At 40.5% G+C, this 20,321-nt stretch overlaps 1 protein-coding gene across 10 annotated transcripts in view; it reads left to right on the plus strand.

The window, feature by feature from the left end:
• The window catches only part of cdh23 (cadherin-related 23), a 186,439-nt gene that overhangs the window by 92,259 nt on the left and 73,859 nt on the right, over positions 1–20,321 (plus strand). For all 10 annotated transcript variants that reach the window (XM_042433443.1, XM_042433447.1, XM_042433446.1 and 7 more), the window contains 2 exons: positions 15,890–16,002; positions 17,873–18,061. In XM_042433443.1, the coding sequence (XP_042289377.1) occupies positions 15,890–16,002; positions 17,873–18,061 (302 nt within the window). The remainder of the gene's footprint in view (positions 1–15,889; positions 16,003–17,872; positions 18,062–20,321) is intronic.

Below are 20,321 nucleotides of genomic sequence, written 5' to 3' on the forward strand. Positions count from 1 at the left end.
TGTTTGGTGCAGCGGAAGTCAGCTTTCATTTAGTGTTATCATTCACAAGTTTGGCTCGTGCCATCAAAACAGGATTATAGTTTGTCAGAGTGACAAATTTTACCTCCGGCAAAGAGGATGATCTCATGTGTTTCTGTTGTTGCCTACGTGTGTTTTTTTTTCGATTGTTTTATTAGATATGTCAGAGTAACACTTTGGGTAAATACGCTGAGATAAAGTGTGAGTGCTGAATGCCTCCATTGGGTCTCCTCCTGAAATCTATATCTTGTGTTGGTGTTTCTGCACCTGTGAGTCTTACTTTAAAGAATGTGATGGGACTTGTGGAGAAGATGAGAGGAAGCCACAGTTTGCATGGTGCTGATAAGGCTATAGCAGTGATCCTGCAGCTTCCTGAGCTGAGTTTTCCTCTGCCAATGATGTGACGTTTGTGCCTGCCAGTTAATTCTTCCGTCTGTCTGCCAGGACGATATCTCACAAACTCATGAACAGATTTTCATGAATCTTGATGGTTAGATTGACCTTGGGGCAAGAAGGCCCACGTTACATTTTGGGGTTGATCTTGAATTGTCACTACTAGACCAGTATCTTGTTTTTCTTGCCTTATCTGTGAAATGACAGAAATGATTCCAAATCCCTGAAGTAGGTTTTCAGGATGAATAAACCAATTTAACATAAAATTTTAATGACGTTTTGGGGAGCAAGTGGGGAAAGTGTTGATGTAAGTATTGTTGTTATGAGTGGTAGTCTGTTTGTGAACTGAAAAAGCTGGACTCCACTGTCCCCTGTTTGCCCTAAAGAATAACCTAATTTGCAATCTTGTGAAACCCGCCTTCAGAATGTGGAGCTTGTGTTGATCTTATATGAACAGATGAATGTGATCAGACCGAAGTGAAGGTTGAAAGGTGCACTAACAAAGGGACACACTGAGTTTACATACACTCATTATTTACAGTAATTTAGTTATTTGAGTGTATTAAATAATATTACATATTGAATGTGTCATTATCTAAATAGGTAGTGCAGACCTTCTGTTCACTAGATGATGACCCATTGTCACTGATGTCCTCCGTCCGTTTGTTTTTGTCAAAGAAATTCAGGATATGGCTGTTTTATCTAGTTTTTGTAAGACACATCCCTCCTTTTACTCACTGAGTAAACGCCATATTCCTTTTGAAATAAAACACACAAACACTTTTGACTCGGTGCTCCATGCACAGCTGTAATTCCGCTTTAATACCCCCGTAGGGTGATTATTGTCACTACAATCAACACTTCAATCCTGAAGGATGAAGAATCCCTCCAAGATCCTTCAGGACTAAAACATTGATCTGTGTGGTGAAAATAAACACCCGTTGGGAGGATTATGGCTATGTGTGGACTGTATTCTTTAAACTCTGCATGCCCCCTGTTGAGCCCAGAATGGCCAGGATGGAAGGACATCGGTGGCTCCAGTTTTGCCAGCTGGCTGATAAGGGCTGGCACCGCTTGATAAGCCTGGCACACCATGGGAATTTTGGGTGATGAAGATATTCATCGTTCTGCCATCTGCTGAGTCACTGCCTGACCTCACTGCTTAACAAAGGAATTTGACCCCTTGTGTGTGTGTGTGTGCATTTGAACTTGAGCATGTGCGCAGTCATGTAATACTTGTGAGTGATAGCGTGTCTGAGAGAAACAGTGTGCGCTCCTTGCATGCATGTGTGAACCTGACTGTTGTACACTCAGGACACAGAGTCCACAACCCAGCCCACTTCTTTACAGAGCTCACCACAAACACTCTGCTCCCTTTCAGTGCACACACCTACTCAGTCTTACTTACCATCTGCTGCAACATTTTGTATTGTTGTGTGTGTTGTGTTTGTTGCAAAGTTGAAGGGCTGAGTTAAGCTCTAGAGGAGAAGAGCATTAAAAAGACATTAATTAGGTGGTGCGATGGATTCCCAGTCGTTGCAAAATCAAGAGTTATAGCACTGCACTAAGCCCTTATGGAGATGGAGCCTGTAGGCTTGATAAAATCATTATAAGTTTGATAGATAATGGAAGTTGAAGGGTGATGCAGTGCCAGGAGATAAAGGTAGGAGGGCAAGGTTTTCAGAGGATTTTTGCATGTGTGTCAGTTGTTGTTTTTTTTTTTGTTTTTTTGGTGAGTCTGTGTGTGTGTGTGTGTGTGCGTGCACATGTGCACTCGCATATACATCTCTGTCTATACAGGCTCATGTGCACGTAGTCAGATTAGTGTGAAGGCGTGCTTGTTTGCAGACTTAAGCGCAACTCTGCACGGCGCCTCTCTTGCCTTCCCGCTCCTCGCCCAGAGTGTCCTCAGAGAGCGCGGCTCACTCCTGCGGGACTCGTCTCATTAGTTCAGTAATTAAGATAAACGAGGTTTTAATTGCAGCTGTGATTTATGCTAATGATTGTGGGACTCAAGATGAGGATTTCCTCTGCCTCCTCCAATCAGAGGGCAGATCTGGGATTTGATGTGTACAGGAGATAGCATCACAGCATCACCGCTCTGCCTCCAATGTTGCAGTTGTTATTGTTTGTTATGATGGTGGAGATGCAGGGGATGGTTTGATGGTAAGATCCCTGGTCCACCGAGTCAGATGTATCGCTTATTGTAACTCTGACCTACTGGTCTCATTATGCATCAAAAGCTCTAACCATAGTCCTTTACTGATCAGTATTTTGTACAGTACTTTCAGACCCAAAATTCTCAAAATGTAACAAACACTCTCGCTATTGATGATAATAATGATTTTTATTCATGCCCATAGTGGTTGTTGCCCTAAACAACCATATTGAATGTTTTGCATTTGGAAGGCTCTGCTCCTGACAGACCCCGAATTCCTAAGATCATGTCGTCTTTTCTCTACAGTAGCTGTGCACCATTAAGTACTCATTGCCTTTTAAAATGAGAATAATCTTGCCTAATCTTTACATTGGAGAGGTAATACTGATTTAATGACCTATTGCCCATCATTGTAGATGTTGCCATAATTGCTACAAATATTTTCAGATTCTTTTCATGTAAAACTTACATTAGCTTTTAATAAAGATACCAACTCCTGCATGTCTCAATTGCAATTTATCATAAAATTATCAAACCCTTAAGATCTGTCTAAAAGTGGCATTAACTATGTGATATGTGTCTGCAAAACCAAGTAAATAAATTATTAGATAAACAAGATAAAAAATGATAGTTTCTTTAGTTCAGGCATGCTGGACTGAAATTATATCGTGTGTGAGAGAGCTTTGTGATTAATGAATATGTAATTTCTGCAAGCTTTTTTTATTTAGGAAAACTGTGCAGAGTCACTGACAAATCATTATTGATCATATAAAAGTTAAAGAGGTGCTCTGGCAATAATTGCCATTACTGAGCTATCTCCTAATTCTGCTAATGTTGGGTCAGATATTTCATGAACGATAAAATCCAAATGCACTTCCCTTGATGTGAAACTCTCATCTATAAGTACTCCATTTTCCCATTGTCGTCTGCATTACATTTCCTGAGTCAGTCTAATTTGGCCTCTGGCACTATTATACCAAGTGAAGCTTTTATTTATTTATTTATTTTACAGTTGCTCTAAATGCGCATTTAAGTCCATTTTTAAAAAATGAATTTGTTCTAGGCTCGTGCTGATAATTGACCTATTATTAAAGGGAAGATAACAGAAGAATTTGCCAGGTGTTCAGGTGTCTGTTTTGACTAGCAACGATGTGTCCAGGGAATCAAATATCTGCTTGCTCAGTCTTGTTGCAGTAGTTGCTATGACTCCAGTCAGTGCAGAGAATATTAAATATTAAATGACCTTTTCCCGTAACAGCGCTAGTCTTACACCAGCATGATCCCCATTTTGACCCCAGTTGTTCCATGCATTACAATAATACACAAAGTCTGATATAAACTTACCAGCTCCCCTGAAGGGAACAAATCCTGTAAAGCCTCATTTTTTGCAAACAAATGTTTTACATAGCACCACAGTCTGCTAATGCAGTTTTGAACCAATTAAGAGCAAATATAAAAGGACAGCTTTATCATTATGTCTTCCTCATCAGTAGGATGTTGTTTTAACTAAAACCCAAACATCCCATTTTCCTTATCCAGACAGCAGCATACAAAAGGAAAAGTGTGAACAATGTGACAATGAAATACTTACAGAAAATGATACAGACTTCATATCACTTGATTTTGCTATAGCACAAAAGCTAGCAAGTGTGTGATGGACAACAGGGATTATTTTTCACAGAAGGTACAGACCAAAGAGAATAATTACCTCTATAATAAGCATTATAGCAACTTCATTTGTTTCTATTCACATGTAAAGTATATAGCACCTTAGCTTTTGGCCAACAGCTCTAGCAACAAACAATCCCAAAATGTCAGCAATTATCCACTCAAACCCACCCCCGAGGACGGCCAAGGCAGCAGCACAGACAGCCTCGGTCAGTCTCACTGACACCAACGACCCGAGGAACTGACACTCCAAAGATGGACTCACTCTGGCACAACGTCCACACAATAACTTTCCTTTTAGGATGTCTGCACGCATACATACATGAATGGATTACACACACACACACACAGGGAAGGAGAAAGAAGGAAAAGATACCAAAACAGAAATAAAAAGACAAAAAAAGAGGTAACTTTTACCTCTCTAAAAAGAGCTTGGCTATCTGTGATTTCTATTATAGAGAGTTAGAGGCCAACAAGTCTTGTCCAAAAGTATTTCTGTCCGTTAGGATAAGAGTTAAGCCGTTGTGTAAAGTTTGTGTGGACTCTCCACTGTGCCTGTAATGATAGTGTAAGGACAAGCAGAGGAAAAGTCAGCCTAGCGTCTCACAGAATGAAAGGACATCCCCCAAGCTTTTCATATCAGCCTCTTGTTTATCTGTGTGTGCTTGTTTCTATCTCTTGCCACATGCAAGCACAACTAATCCCATCTTAAGCCCTTTTCCATCTCTACCCTTTTCTATCCTTTTAGACAATTCCTCCTTTCTTATTGCATCTCTTCTGTTTGGGAAACTGCAGCAAAGAATTGACCGCATTGGATTTTAATTTGCAACAACCCAAGCAGAATAATTGTCTAAATTGATAAAAGATGATAACTTAATTTATGTATTCACTAAAACATCCTCTAGTATTTAGAAGTTTGTCAGAGGCTGCAAAGTGAGACCACATATTGCACTGACACAGACACAGTGTAGCCAGAGGCATCCACTGATTTCCATGGCCTTTGTCTGGGGCAGTATATGAACACCCTATCTGCCCCTGCCATAGGAGTGAGATAGGCATCCTTGTCCAGTGCAGTGGGTCAGAGGGAGACGACTGGCCTTGTTCCAGCATCCCCACAGCATACAGGTCAGACAGGTATGGTCACGCCATTTCCCGCCTGGACAGACTGATAGTAGTAAAGGCGATTATTTCCCTTCGTCTGCCTTTCTACACGTATCTCTATCCGTCAGTACTGCTACACCCTGATGCTCTGATTCCATTCCTCTATTACATAGCTCGTATCAGCAGACATGCTGTAATATGGACAAGGCTAATACCTGTTATTCTATGGGGAGTGCTTATTGTGACTGTCGCGTCGTTGGGATTTCTCTGGGTTTTCAATTAGACGCTCTGAGGCTCTCTGCAGCTTGTTGCTATGTAATCTCTCAGAGAGGCAGATAGTCTGCGGGACACTGATCACAACACAATCCCAAGTCTAGTAGAGTGCAGTAGCTGTGTTCACATTCAAGTCCAGACCTCACTGGGCTACTATATGATATAGGCAGGGGTGGTCTTTAGCGTTAGGCAAGAAACTGCCTGGGACCACCAGCTAAAACAAACCCAAACAGCTATATATTTATTATACTTAGATATGAAACATTGTATTTATTTATTTATTTATTAACATTTTCCAAAAATACTAACCACATTCACCCATATCTCCCTTTTTCATTTCCTTAAAGAAACTTTTCCAAACCTGCTTTTAAAAACTATAATAGATTCTGAGTATCTCACATCATCAGGTAAGCTTTTGCCCCCAAACTTTGAAAGGATTTATACCCAAAAGTTCATATCTATGAACTTTAACTGAATTTTTATTATGCCAAGTATTATACTTAGGCAGGTCGCTCAAACATCTGTAAATAGTTTGGCTCCTGGCTATTTAGGTATTTACACACGTGACTTGCTGCAAAATACTGAACCCTGTTAGCAGAACTGAACAACTTTAGTGATTTAAAATGTCCTAAATGGCTTAGAGATTCAACACATCATTATTTTATTCAGTCTGTGAACAGGCCTTCCATCTGACATTAAGAAACATTTTTTTCTGTTTAAAAATTTTACACAGGTAATTTTCCAACTATAGAGTTACCAGATACTGTTTATTCTGATCTTGTAACCCACCTAAATAGGTTTCTGAGGTATTGTCTTTCATTGTAACTCTGTTGTAACCTCCCTTTGTCCATTCCATTTAATCCAAAGAAATATTAACACTTAATACTAGAAATTAAGGTTAGATATTTTAGATTACACAAATTAAGATGTACTTATGTTAAAAAGAAATGACAAAAATATATGGTTCAGTAAGAATCCTCCATTCTGCCCTTGATCTCATTCACTGGTTGTTGTCCTCTTAAAACAAAATAGTTTTTAGCAACATCACATCACAAACATATATATTTCAGCTGCATCTATTGGTGTTAGAGGTCCTCCCTTATTTTCATGTATTTAAGAGATAAACGGGATGCTGCTGGCTTTGAGAAATGTTATCCTAAGCTATCTGCTTCTGAACAAGCATATTTCCAGATGTCAAACCCAATTTTCTTTGCTGCTGTCTCCCAGCCAGCTGTTGTTTTGTCCAGAGTGTGCAGAAATAGATTTTGTATCATCTAGCAAACTACAAAAAAATATCAGATAGGAGGGTAAATCCCAAGTTCTGTACTCTAGTCTTACAAACACAGACAAAAATTCTCACAGCCATGCTTACACACGCATGCAAACACAAAGTGGAGAGATAAGACTACACTGTCAGCTCAATGCTCTGTTGAAAAGAGAAAATGTGACACCTTGAGCTGACAAAGCCAGCAATCAATAGCTCTGAGTTTGATTATTTTCCAAGAGACCTGTGGAATGACACATTTGTCTGTGACCAGGTTGAGAACCAGTTTTTACTGTGGCATCTGGGACCAAAATCAACACTAAGGACTTTGTACGGTTCGTTCTAAGTAAGAAGAGGGTAAATATTAAGCTGCATCTTTGTGGCCTATTCGTGAGCTTCCATTACTCCATCATGAATTCTATTGTATATGAAATATTTGATTAAAAAAAAACTTAGAACCTAAAAACATTTTCCAGTCATTGCACACACCCTTATTCAATTGCCAGTAGCGTTACATCGGGTGTTCCATCAGTGGGAGGCAGGTGTTGGATAACGTCCCTGTCACAGAACTAGCAACTTACACTGGTTGATCGAGGGGAGCACATGGAAGGAGGTTGGGAACTGAGGGAATAGCGCAAACCTCCCACACCTAACTTGTATGCAGAGGTTATACAAGGAGGAATATAAAAAAAGCACTACTTAAAGCATCACTTACCTACAAGAATGTAAGCTGAATGTAAATTTTTTTTTCATCAAATCCCAATAGGATCGGAGGTTAGAGTCATACAACTCTGGAAATTCAGAGACACACAAAATGGAAAGCCATTGGACATGTTATGGAAGTCAACGGTGATCAAAGTCATTAGGTTAAGCTTTATCCACAAAACATGTTGCAGTATGTGCTGCTTTGGAGAGCGCAGCCACTCTCCATTGAAAATAATGAAGTAAGTCGCTCGTGGCAATGCTGGTTGTGGAAAAAACAGCTTGTGATGTGCACATCTCCGTTCCATGCTCATCAGAAACGTAAGGGGTCCTGATCAACTTGAAGTGGGCTGGGTGCGGCATGAGGAGCTGCTAATCATAACTGAGGCATCAGGACCTGAAAGTGCATCTAAGCAGCCATGTCAACAGCACTGAGTGGGATACCTTGGCAAAAAAAGGAAAGCACTTTCTTCTGCCATGTATTGTCTTAGAATATCTGTCCTTGAACCTCTTTTGAAGAAAAACTTTTGATGAAACTAGTTCATTGGGTATTCATGAAATGCAGCTTGTCTGCCAATGGCGAGACACCCACAGGGCCATTATCACTTCGCATCACACACACACACAAAACAACATACAGACTCACTGGTAACTGTCATACACCAAGGGTTTGTGTTAATGCAAGCGAGTCAGTGTATGTGAGAAGCTGTTCGTTTAGATTTAGATGTGAGTGTAGTTTAAAGACAATAACTGAAACCTCATCATCAACATGATTTGCCTGTAGGCGTAATCCTTAAAAGTGACACTAATTTGTGTACATTTAGCAAAGTACACAAAATCTTAGCCTCGAGACTCCGAGCACTGGCTGCATGCCATATCACATTACTAGAATGTTCCAGCGCCCCCATGATGTTGTCACAAACTAGAGAAAACAGTTGTCACTGGCTTAGTCATGGCGATTACACTTGGAGAACTCCTGCTTCAGCTGTCCTCAAAAGCTCATTGCTCGGAGAAAGTCATTGTCATCCACTTGTCGCACGCCCGATTGAAATCATCAGATCAAATGCCTTATTTCTTCTGTTCTCTTGGGCAATCCCTCACATAATAACTACACATGTATGTTTTCCACTTTTGCGACTCAATACACTCAGTCTCTCCCATTTCTTGCCTCTCTATTTTTCTCTCCGTGTCTCTGAACTCACTCTTATGCTCTTTGTAAGTGGAGGAGAGAATTTCAATGAGGAAACTGTTCTCAGTAAATGAGCCTTCATTGTTCATGACAGGAGAATTTAAATGTGTTTGTCAATAGATAATATGAAATTCGTTCACGTGTTTTTCTTTATGCTTTGGTAATGCTGAGATTGTTCAAAGTGGCAAATTATTTGGATTACTTTTATCTTGTAATTGTAGTAGCAACTATTGAGGCAATTGCTCACATACTAAGTTTGCACCACAAGGAAATAATAAGTGGTTGTGTGCATATACTTGAGTGTGTGCGAATTTGAGTGTGTACCACACACTAGACAAAATCATGGCATGGTTTCTCATTTTCCAGTCCAATACTGTTGGTAATGTGAGAGCATGGCTAATACCCCGGAGTCTCACATCATAGAATCAAACTCTGCCAGTTAGCACCACATGCACTCTGACACACACACACATTTACACACACCCACGTTTGTCTTTCTATACTTGTGAGGACCCTTCCCTAGCCCGTAATCCTAATCTTAACCATCACAACTAACACACACACACCTCACACACACACACTCACAAACACACAAGCACACTCATGTTCTCTATTTGTGTACATAGGAATTCTGCATTGAAAAACCTACACATTAACACACACGAAACACATAAACACTGCCTCAAGTCATGAATATCAAATGCAAAAAGTTCAAATTTAAGCTTCAAATTAATTTGTCATTCCAACCATATCCATACTAGGAGTGGGCCTGTATGCAAATAGTTACTTGGCAAAGCACAAATAATGTTTTTTTTTTTCTGAATATTTATTTCGCACAAATATTTTAAAAATTATTTGTTTTTCGGGAAGAAGGAAAAAACCATGTCAAATACCAGCGCGCAGGTTGGTTACATCGCTATCTCAGTCTCTCTCCTCTGCTCCGCTGTTACGTCTATCAGCAGGTCTCAACAAGGGGAGTCACATCCACCTACTACAGGACAAACATTTCCTTATTCAGACATCTCTCCCCGAGTTGGGGGTGTTCACCAGAGATAAAGCTGAGCTACTGACACACGCAAATTGCTCACAAGGGACTCTCCATAACCTGTTGGTCACTTTCTCCTTTCCACAATGTTAGGTTGTAAAAAATAGGCAATAAATGAAAAGTGCAAAGCAAGAATCGCCTTTGAAGTTCTTCTCTACACATCACACTCTGTGCTGTCTTGTGTTATGGGTGCATAAATAGGTAGAGGTCTGTCTGCGCATTTGTGATGCACTTGGTTTTAGCTCAGTAGTCAGCACAGTCGTCTATGATCTGGGAGACTCGAGTTTGAAGTGTGGGGAATTCCCTCATAAGGTGGTTTATTCATAAACATTTTAACACTTTAATATCCTAAAATTAAAAGTGTAATAAAAACAAAAACTGGATTTTTACACCTAATTCCACTTTTATTCAAATACAAATAATGTTGCTGCCTCAACAAATATAGATACAAATACAAATAGTGGGCTTTCTTCACTTCCCTAATCCATATAGAAATACACATACAGTAGAACAAAAATGTGTTTCTCAAGACCAGGGTGCAAAAATAATCCTATAATAAACATACCTAGAAACACACAAGAACAGTTAAAAACTCGATAAAAAGAAGCAGTTAAGTTAGGTGCAATTAAGTAAGTGAATTAAAACCCAAGGAAAGGCATGGTTTTATACAAAATAGATAAAGCCTAAATAGATAATATAAGTATGCATTTATTTGTGCTGAATCTGTGTGTGTGCGTGTGTGTGTGTGTGTGTGTGCGTGTGTGTGTGTGTGTGTATCTCTGTGCAGCAATTTTCACCCCCTGGGGGTCTAATCACAGTGTCCTGGCAGATCACTGGAGAACTTTCTATCAGCAATTAGAATATGATTATATTTTCTCCCTCAGTTGGGCCTGTGAGTCACTCTGTATAATTTCAGCCTGTCTCTCTGGTCAAGCTCAGCACACAGCGGAGCTGAGGTGGAGGGCTGTTCCGTGGAACCTGAAGCATTGAGTCAAAGCCTCTTTACCGGATGCATACAGAGAGTAGAACCAACAGCGTGCTGTTACTGTGCACTTGTACATTACAGCACACCACTCTTGAGCTTTGCAGGTGTGTGTTTATGCATCCATTCCACTCATTGCTTGGCCAGGTGAGTGTCTAGTCGCCCGGGTAAGGAGCGGCTGTTGGAGTAGATCGGCATTCTAGTCAGGCCACTGAAGCCGACAAACCAATTTAGAGGCACGATGCCCACACTGAGCGGGTCTGTGTCCCTGATGCATATTACCCCCCACAACTACCAATCATTATCAACATTGACCTCATGCCCTTCCCTCCCATCCAGGCAAAAAAATGTTGCATATGTTGTGTCAGCTTATTTTCACTGCTGCATGACAAAAAATGACAATGGCATTTTTTTCTATGTTCAATCTTAGTGTGACAGTGAGTGACACAGTGATACTGCTAATGAGCAACTTGGCCCAAGCATTTACTGCAGGATTATTAGAGTGATCAGGGTCATCTGCAAGGAAGCACCGGAACTTGTTGATTTCTGTTTCATTATCTCAATGGTTCTGTAAGAGTTTTTGTCTGTTGCCTCAGTACTCTTTAAGTTTAAAGTAAGGCGTTAATACAGACTCTTGTGTGTGCATTTTTTTCATGTTTCATTTAATCATGTTGTGACCTTGAGTAATATGGGAATCAGACAATATTCACCGACACACTTTTCCTCATTTCCGCAATTAAATAGAATATTAAAGCTGGATATAATCAACAGCAATTTTCGTCCCCTTTATGTCCCTCTTTCTCTCCACCTTTTGGCCTCAATCCAGGCTTATTACCCAAGGGCTCTGCTCTCTCAGCTGGCCTGCCTCCTCTCCTCTATACCCCCTCTGTGCTCTTTGTTCTGTAGCTTCCCTCCTCTCCATTCCAAGCTAGGTACAGGGCAATAATAGAGCAGCCAGTGGGGAGTGGGGAACACAGGCATGGGTTAATCTGTTGACCCTAGCCGTTGTGCACTGTAGACTTACCATCTGAACGTATTTCTCCAGAGTCTAGACCTCAGCTATTACTATAAACTATCTGAAGAGAGTGATTCTTAATCCCTCAAAGTGCAGCCGAAGGTTCATAGTGTGCCACACTTACAAAAATTAATGTAAAAAAACGTGAATTCAGGGAGCATGCTTTTTGGATTTAGTTTTTTATACTTTAACATTGTCACACCTACAGGGACTTTAAATTTTCATTTTCTTTTTTAAATTTTCATATTTAAGTCAATTTTTACTGTCCCATGACAGGTAATTGGATGTGCAGTCAGAGTTTAAAGACCATATGAACAAATATTAACATGATTTATTAGCAAGATAATAACAAAAGGTCAAGTTTAAACTATTGTAAACTATTTAAAAGATCAACTTTGACCATATCATGGACATATCTCAAAAGGGGCATGAATGTTAAAGGACCAGTATGTAAGCTTTAGTGGCATCTAGCGGTGAGGTTGAAAATTGCAACCAAATGAATACCCCTTCCCTCACGCTCCCCTTCCAAGCATGTAGGAGAACCTTACGGTGGCTACGAAGCTCGCGAAAAATGCAAAACACCCTCTCTAGAGCCAGTGTTTGGTTTGTCTATTCTGGGCTTCTGTAGAAACATTCTAGTGCTATGTGGCGGCCTCCGTAGAAGGGGACCCACTCACTATGTAGATATAAAGGGTTCATTCTAAGGTTACGAAAACACAGCGATTCTTATTTTCGTGGTATTATACACAAATTAAAACATACTTATGAATTTTATATTCCATTTCTGCCAGGTTTGTTCTGCTAGATGCCACTAAATCTTAGATAGTGGTCCCTTAAATTCACATCAGAAATAGCCTCACTTTTCAGGAGAGAAGCAAAATAATGTTTTGGTCAGGAACACAAAGTTGACCAAAGTGGTTAATGTTATTAGGACCAAGCCGTGACCTAAAATGCTTGTAAAATTTTCTTAAAAATTTTGTAACTGACTGAGTGAACCAAAATCAAAATGGGACTTTGTCTCTAAATTGTGAAGTGAATGGTGTTAATTATATTTATTTATTTCCATTTTAAACTAGTAAAAAAAATATTACTGGTATCAATGGTCAAAATGTAAAAAAATAAAATAAAAATCTCCCAAAGCCACAAAAAAACGTTGTCATATATTGACCAACAGACAGGAGTAATAGTGATACAAGCAGTAATGTAATCATTTGGGGCAACAGTTTGTAGTGTGGGCTACAACATATCAGTGTGTTCCACTATATGCAGTGTCTGTTTTTGGTAAGACATGATATTTTACAATTTTATGATACTTTACTCTGTAAATATTACAGGAATTCTGTTAACTGTGCTATATATTCACTCACTATATCTTGTTATAGATTCTAACCTGCTAACCTGGTATTTGTGGCGTATATATTGTCATATATTATCACATATTTTTCTACTTTATCATAGACAGGGAATGATTTCACTGAGCATATTTGCTCTTTTTTCGCCCTGAGATTATCCTGTTTAATATACACTATGTGGCAGATAGAAGAGTTCCTGTGCTGTCAGCTGGTAAGAACTGACTGCATTAACAAGGCATAAGTGAATTAGTTCCAGGAGGACTTGACGGTCAGAGTCATCTCATTCAGCCCTGCCTGCTCCATTGTTTGCCGAAGATTAGTCCGATAGCATTCACATGTATGAACTGCCACTATCTACAGATTGCATAGGGGCCTCTCCAGGTCTCATACAACACACTTAGCTGGCACAAAGAATCACAATGAAATTGTGAAGGCATTCAGTGTTCCTGAATGAGAAATGATTCATCTTGCTTGACCGAGGTATTGAGTAGGGTGGATGGGTGGATGGTGGGTGGGAGACATTAACAGCAGAGAGGTCTCGGCGATGGGGTGTTTTTTCGTTTGTCTCCATCTGCTGGGTGTAATTAACAGAAAACAATCACAAGATGCCCAACAGAAAGAGACTGTAAGAGAGTGTCCAAGAAAAGTGTCAGAGGTGAGAAAGTTAACAAGAAGGGGTGTAAACTGTAAAGGAAGAGAATAAGAAAATATGAGAAGAGGACTCAAGTGGGTCTCAGTCTAATATTTTAACCTGTGTAATTGAAGTGTATAGGGAACACCAAGCACACTTGAAGTTGTTAATGAGAACAGTGCAGCGTTCATAATTTGAAAGGCTTCTCTTTGAAGGAGTGCATAGACTATAACAAAGTTAATGCAATTCATCAGCCCATGTGAAGCGATGTACTTCATGAGAATTTGGTAGGGTGCTACAATAGCCAATCAATTTTCTATGCATTCTTATTGTCTTAAAGATCCCCTCTAGACATGTTTTAAGATGTGTATAAAATACTCTACTTTGAATAATAATTTGTGTCTAATATGTTTTTTCCGCTAAAAAAAGTTATCTTGTTAAAAAAAAATGTCTTGTTAAAATCTCCTCCTCTCTCATTAAACCTTCTAGAATCTATAAATATGCAAATATTGTTCATTCCTGAAGTTTAACTGCTGGACACAAGATGTCTCCTACTTCACTGTAAAGTCCATTCTCAGTGTTTGTGCACTGGAGGCTTCAAGTTTTCACATCACATGTGTTTAAGTTGAATATTGAACCAGGATTGGTTGATGTCAAACTGGATTTTCAGTGAGCACAGAGAAACTCACTACTTTCAGCAGATGAAAGTGAAAATAGTCTTCAAGTGTCAAACTCTGCACATGCATCATTCTGCACAGTGAGGCTCAAACGTCCAAGTGAAGCAACAATAAACAAAACAGTGGAGGAAGTTTAAAACTATTTCAGAATTTGGGGTGAGGTTATTTTTCTCAACAGAAGATTAGTTTATTTAAAATAATTAAATAAACATGCTGTATATTCAATATTAAAAAGGAAACTACATTAGAATCAAGTCATCTCGTCTCATTGATCACATTTCAAATGGATATCTGCATTCGTCCTGATCTGTGTTTTGACTTTACAAGGATTGCAAACATGTTGCAAGGTAAGCTAGAGCAGGTCAGCATACTTTAGTGCAAACGTTTTGTAAGATATCACTTCTAATTAAATTGGTCAGTGTATATAAATTACTGAAGGAGGGAAATTAATTTAGAAGAATTGTGATATTTGATTAGTATCTAATTATGGGATTAAATGCCTTGATTAAATAGCTCTGTGGAGGTTTCTTGAGAACAAATAAGTTATTTTTACACTTAGTTTTTCATACCTAAATGCACTGTGTGTACTCTAGAGATCTAACAAACGTGTTGAATGCAAAAAACAATGAACCCCATGTTCTACATCCATGTTTGTTTTTTATCATTTGTCTTTTTCTTCACTGCCTTTGTTGGCACAGTGGTATGCTTTGTTACTCTCAACGGCCACCAACTTTCAATCAGCAGAATAGCGTGAAACCATCAGTGGGAATGTGAATCATGTTGCCCATTGTGCTTGTGCACAGGAATGCATATGCACAATACAAACAAAATGGGGACCCACTCATAAAAACTGCTCCATAGTGCTACTAGTGGTCAAAAACTCTGCAGGGTCCTTTTTAGATGTGAAAATGACATGTATGCAGAACTTGGTGCTTTTTTTCATGTCAAAATTTACAGAATAGGAACATTTTGCCAAGCTCTCATCAAAATTACTGACGCTGTTGTCATGAAATGAATTACAGTTGAACTGTAATTTACGTAGGATACAACATGAATTTGGTGAAACCTGGCGTACATCCAATAAAGAAGTGAAGTGGAGAAGCTGACGAAGAAATAGGAGCAGTGGAAGGGGAGTCCGACAGTGACAGATGAAACAACGGGATGCAGGGGAGGCAGCGTGTGGACAGGTTTGAAGTGGTGGGTCAGCCTAAGGCAGGTAGAGAGACAGAAGACAGCACAGCAAAAGCTGTATCCATATTGCATGAAATAGAGACATGCACATAGCTCATCCACCACCTTCCCTTCCAGAGGCTCCTCGCTGCATCCCAGGGGTTATGTTGAATTATCCACAACGCCAGTTTCGTTTGTCGCTCTGACTTTCTTATCTCTCTCTCTCTCTCTCTCTCCATCCATCCATCCAGGGAACACCAACAGCGTTTTTGCCCTGGACTACATCAGCGGTGCCCTGACAGTGAATGGCCAGCTGGACAGAGAAAACCCACTCTACTCAGCAGGATTCACTCTTACTGTCAAGGTAAACTGCTGAATGGGAGGAGGTTTGGGAACGGAGGGACTGTTGCATCCTAGAGAAGGGATTCAAAGTCTGTTTAGTCTAGCCGGTGGGTCAGGGAGAGCTTTGACATGATAAAGCAATGCATTGTCTGGTTTTAATAAAGCCTCAAAAGACCTGCTAAGTGCAGTACTTCACTTCAGCTTGTACTGCACATGTTGTGATTTAATGGTCTTTAAAGTTTATGCGCATGGCGATAATTAGGAAAGATTTCAAGGTCAATACTTCACTTGACACTGATTAAAAGCAAAATCCCATAGTAGCAGTTACGTCTATAGATGCTGCACATATGTGACCAAACAAATACTTTATTATGCTTGGCAGTGAAGACATCTGTGTTTGTGATTCTATGATAATGTCCCTTTCAGAGCTTTGTTTGCAGTGAACAGCCAGCAGCCAGAGAGTGTTGGGGGTGCGGAGGAGGACAAGATAAAGGAATAGGATTTAGAGTCCTCTTCGATGCTAAAGGCTCCTTTGTTTCTCCTTCTCTTTCTTTTTTCCTCTGTTTGAAGCAGGTGGAGTCTCTGAATCCCTCTGTCCCTCTACTGAGCCTAAAGTCTATCTCACTTAGCTTTTTAGCATGTCAGTCCTGCCCACTCACCCACCAACCCCATCCCCCCCAACCACCTACAGCCTTCCCACCTTGTCCACTCCGCCACTTGCTTTTTTGTCATCATTTCTAACTATCGTAAGAAATGTGTACAATCGTACACCAGGAGGTTCCCACAGGGTGTGATAGGGTGCATGAAATTGATTTCCAAGTGCTACTGAAAGTGGAAGGATTTGCGATCAAAGACCTCGTTTATTCTGTGTAACTGCAATGTTACATTGTGAATTTTTATGGCATGTCAAGTCAAATCCTTTGCACCTGTTCTGCACAACAACTGGCCTTCAAGAGCACTTAATGGCCTCGCTAGCACTCATTTATTTGCTCATTTAGCTGCAATTATTGCTCATAAAAAGCAGATTGCATGAGGTTTTTATATGAGCGAGCATTGAGATGCAATTCTAAGGTTTAATACAAAAAGGGATTCTTGCTAACATATTCCAGCCTCAGTCTATCTTTTTAATTGAAATCAATAATTACAAAAAAAGAAAAGTAGAATAAGTGAAAGTGCTGAAAATGAAAAAATGTCGCCCAAAAAATGTATTTATAAGATATGGATTTTTTCCCCTTACATTTTCTCTGCCTCTCTCTGCTTGTGCTTTCTTAGGTGGTGCTACTATTGATTGCGGTGTGCCATAGTAATACAACTAATTTCTCAACTTCAGGCAGCTTAGATAGTGCTGAGCGTATGGAGGTGGAGGTCAAATGATTCAGTGGCATTGGGACTAGAGAGGCTAAACTACCTTGATTACCCAGAGACCAGCAAGTTGTTCCTGCCTCTTCTCCTATTGCTTGTGACACTCCTCTATCAATAAAAGACCACGACTGCCCATTCCTATCTTTCTCTCCCATTTTTTCATTTCAGAGGCCTCACATCTTCGATACTCAGGCAGCCAGAAACAGAGTGTGTAATTGTGTCTTCTCAATGGGACTCTTTTCTGCTAAATCTCATTGTGTGTACGTGTGTATGTGTGTGTATGTGTGGATGCACATGTTCTGGCCCTCTCTTGGCCTCACTTTGAGCCTATTTCTATGATTGCTTTGAGTCCGTCTGTCCACCTTTTGATCCAATAAATGAACAGCTGTAAATACCTGGCTGAGATTGCGTGCTGACCGCCTCCATCTAAAATGACATTTTCAGTGCAATTGAATGCATCTCATGTCTCTCTCTCTCCCTCTCTGTCTCTCTATCTCTCTCTCTCACTTCTCTCTGTGGCTCTCTATAAGGCCACAGAGTTAAAAGATGATCGCAGTCCATCAGATGCCACAGTGATGACCACCTTCACCATTCTGCTAATTGACAAGAATGACAATGCCCCAAAGTTCAACAGTTCCGAGTACCGGGTCCGCATCACCGAACTGGCCCAGGTGGGCTTTGCCCTGCCCCTCTTCATCCAGGCTGAAGATAAAGATGAGGTGGGTGGATCACTTGGCTTGCACAGTCACAAATAGTCACAACATTCTTGATATTAAACTGATATTCAGCAAAGGCAACTATCACATCCTGCTTCTTTTACCACTGAATGTACAAATAAAGACCAATTATTGAACAATTTGGCAGTTGAAGGGACTAACAACTGGCTGTGACAAGAGACATCAATAAAGTAGTGATCAGTAAAAGCAGTAAAGGCATCAGTAAAGTTCACTCTTGAAAGACATTTTTTTACTTTCAGTGTGATCAAACACAAAGACAGCTGAGACAGCTACATGTTTGTTTTAAGTAGTGTGTGGATGGGTAAGATTTATCTTGCTTGTAAATGCAGCAGCCAAAAACAACATCAGCCTTGATAAACCTACTTGTATGGCAGCAGTGCTTTTTGTGTGTGTGTGTGTGTGTGTGTGTGTGTGTGTGTGTGTGTGTGTGTGTGTGTGTGTGTGTGTGTGTGTGTGTGTGTGTGTGTGTGTGTGTGTGTGTGTGTGTGTGTGTGTGTGTGTGTGTGTGTGTGTGTGTGTGCGCGCGGTATGGGGGGTGGAAAGGGTCACAGAGGACAAGACGCACCTACATACACTTGTGTGATTATTTACTAAAAGTGTTCACGTGCAGTCACAGGATGCGCACACAGATGTATGTATACATGCACGCCTGTGTGTTAGGAGTCACATGTGTGCATGCAGGTGCATCTACATGGCTTAGTTGTACTGATCACACACAGATGCACATACATACACACATGTGGGACTTTTAGTAAATAATCACACGAGCGTATGTATGTGCGTTTTGTCCTCTGTGACCCTTTCCACACCCCATAGGTATACGTGTGTGTGTGTGTGTGTGTGTGTGTGTGTGCTTGCTTCCCTGGGGCAAAAAGCCCCTGTAACGTAAATCATCAATTTTAAGGCGAAGACTTAGTTTAAGGTTGAGGTAAGGTTAGAGTTACGGTTAGGCTAAGACTCCAGGAAATTAATGTAAGTCAATGTAATGTTCTCTGAAGTGATGGAAACATGACTGTATGCATAAGTGTGTGTGTGTGTGTGTGTGTGTGTGTGTGTGTGTGTGGACTGTCAGCTGTGTCCAACAATATGCTTTAGTGCACTTTAGTGTGTCCGCCACTTCTAGTGATGGTCAAAGCTGTGTACTGAATCATTAGAAGATTTGTTCCTAAGTTCGTTCACCAAATCATCTATTGCTTGACCGGAGCTCTGACTGCGTGCTCCCACTCACTGAACTGAAACCCGGCTGAATGTTCAGTTCAGTTCGCTAACTAGTGAACTGAGAACAGTCGTTCGCAAATGATAAGCCAGTGAGCTGAGAATTTAGTTGGATAAGGATACTGTTTGCAAAGTGAAAGCTATTAAAGCAAAGTCCTACCCTGTTATGTACAGCACATATATTTTCATCTAATTATTAAATAAAATATTTGATACTACTTCCTACTTCGAGTCATCAAGACATGAGAGGGAGGGAGAGGAAGAGGGGCGGGCTTGAGCGACTCAGCGGCTGTCTATCACTCAGGGCTCACGTTCACTGTTTATGTCCAGCGAACGAATCACTGAACATGCACTGTTCCCTGAGACCAGTGTTGTTGAATCATTGCAGCTAAATGTTAGCAACCGGAATCAGCTGTGCTGTCTTGAACACACCCCATTCCTCTTGCAAACAAATGACTTGAATCGCTCACTCAGTGAGTGAATGTGTCCCTGCGAACGAATCACATTCGCTTGCAACTGACTGAGAGCTCAACTCATTCTTTTGAACGAATCGTTCGCGAACGACACAACACTAGCCACTTCCCATTAGCTTTATCTAGCAACCTACTGTTGTGACACACAATCGTACACACTCAGACACCAACGCACACACACACACACACACACACACACACACACACACACACAGCTCAAACACTTTTTCACTTAGGCTTGCTCTTCCACTATGTCTCTTTCTCTCTCACATGTGCACATGCTCGCTCACAAAGCCTGAGACCAGCGCATTGGACTCGACTACAATTTAATTTGCTCTGGAAGAGATGGGATAGAGCATCAAATTATACCTAACGAGGAAAATCAATCACCTAGGGTGCAGATAAGCCGAAAGCTAGTCAACTCTGATTGATTCAGGCACAGCCGCCGCCAGGGTGGAATTTGACAGATAACTGCAAGTCAAGTGGATAGAGAAAAAGGTGGAGAGTAAAGAGAGACACAAAGAGGAGAGCAGAGGAGAGGAGAAGAGAGGAGA

The sequence above is a fragment of the Thunnus maccoyii genome, chromosome 14, assembly GCF_910596095.1.
Source record: "Thunnus maccoyii chromosome 14, fThuMac1.1, whole genome shotgun sequence".
NCBI lineage: Eukaryota > Metazoa > Chordata > Actinopteri > Scombriformes > Scombridae > Thunnus > Thunnus maccoyii.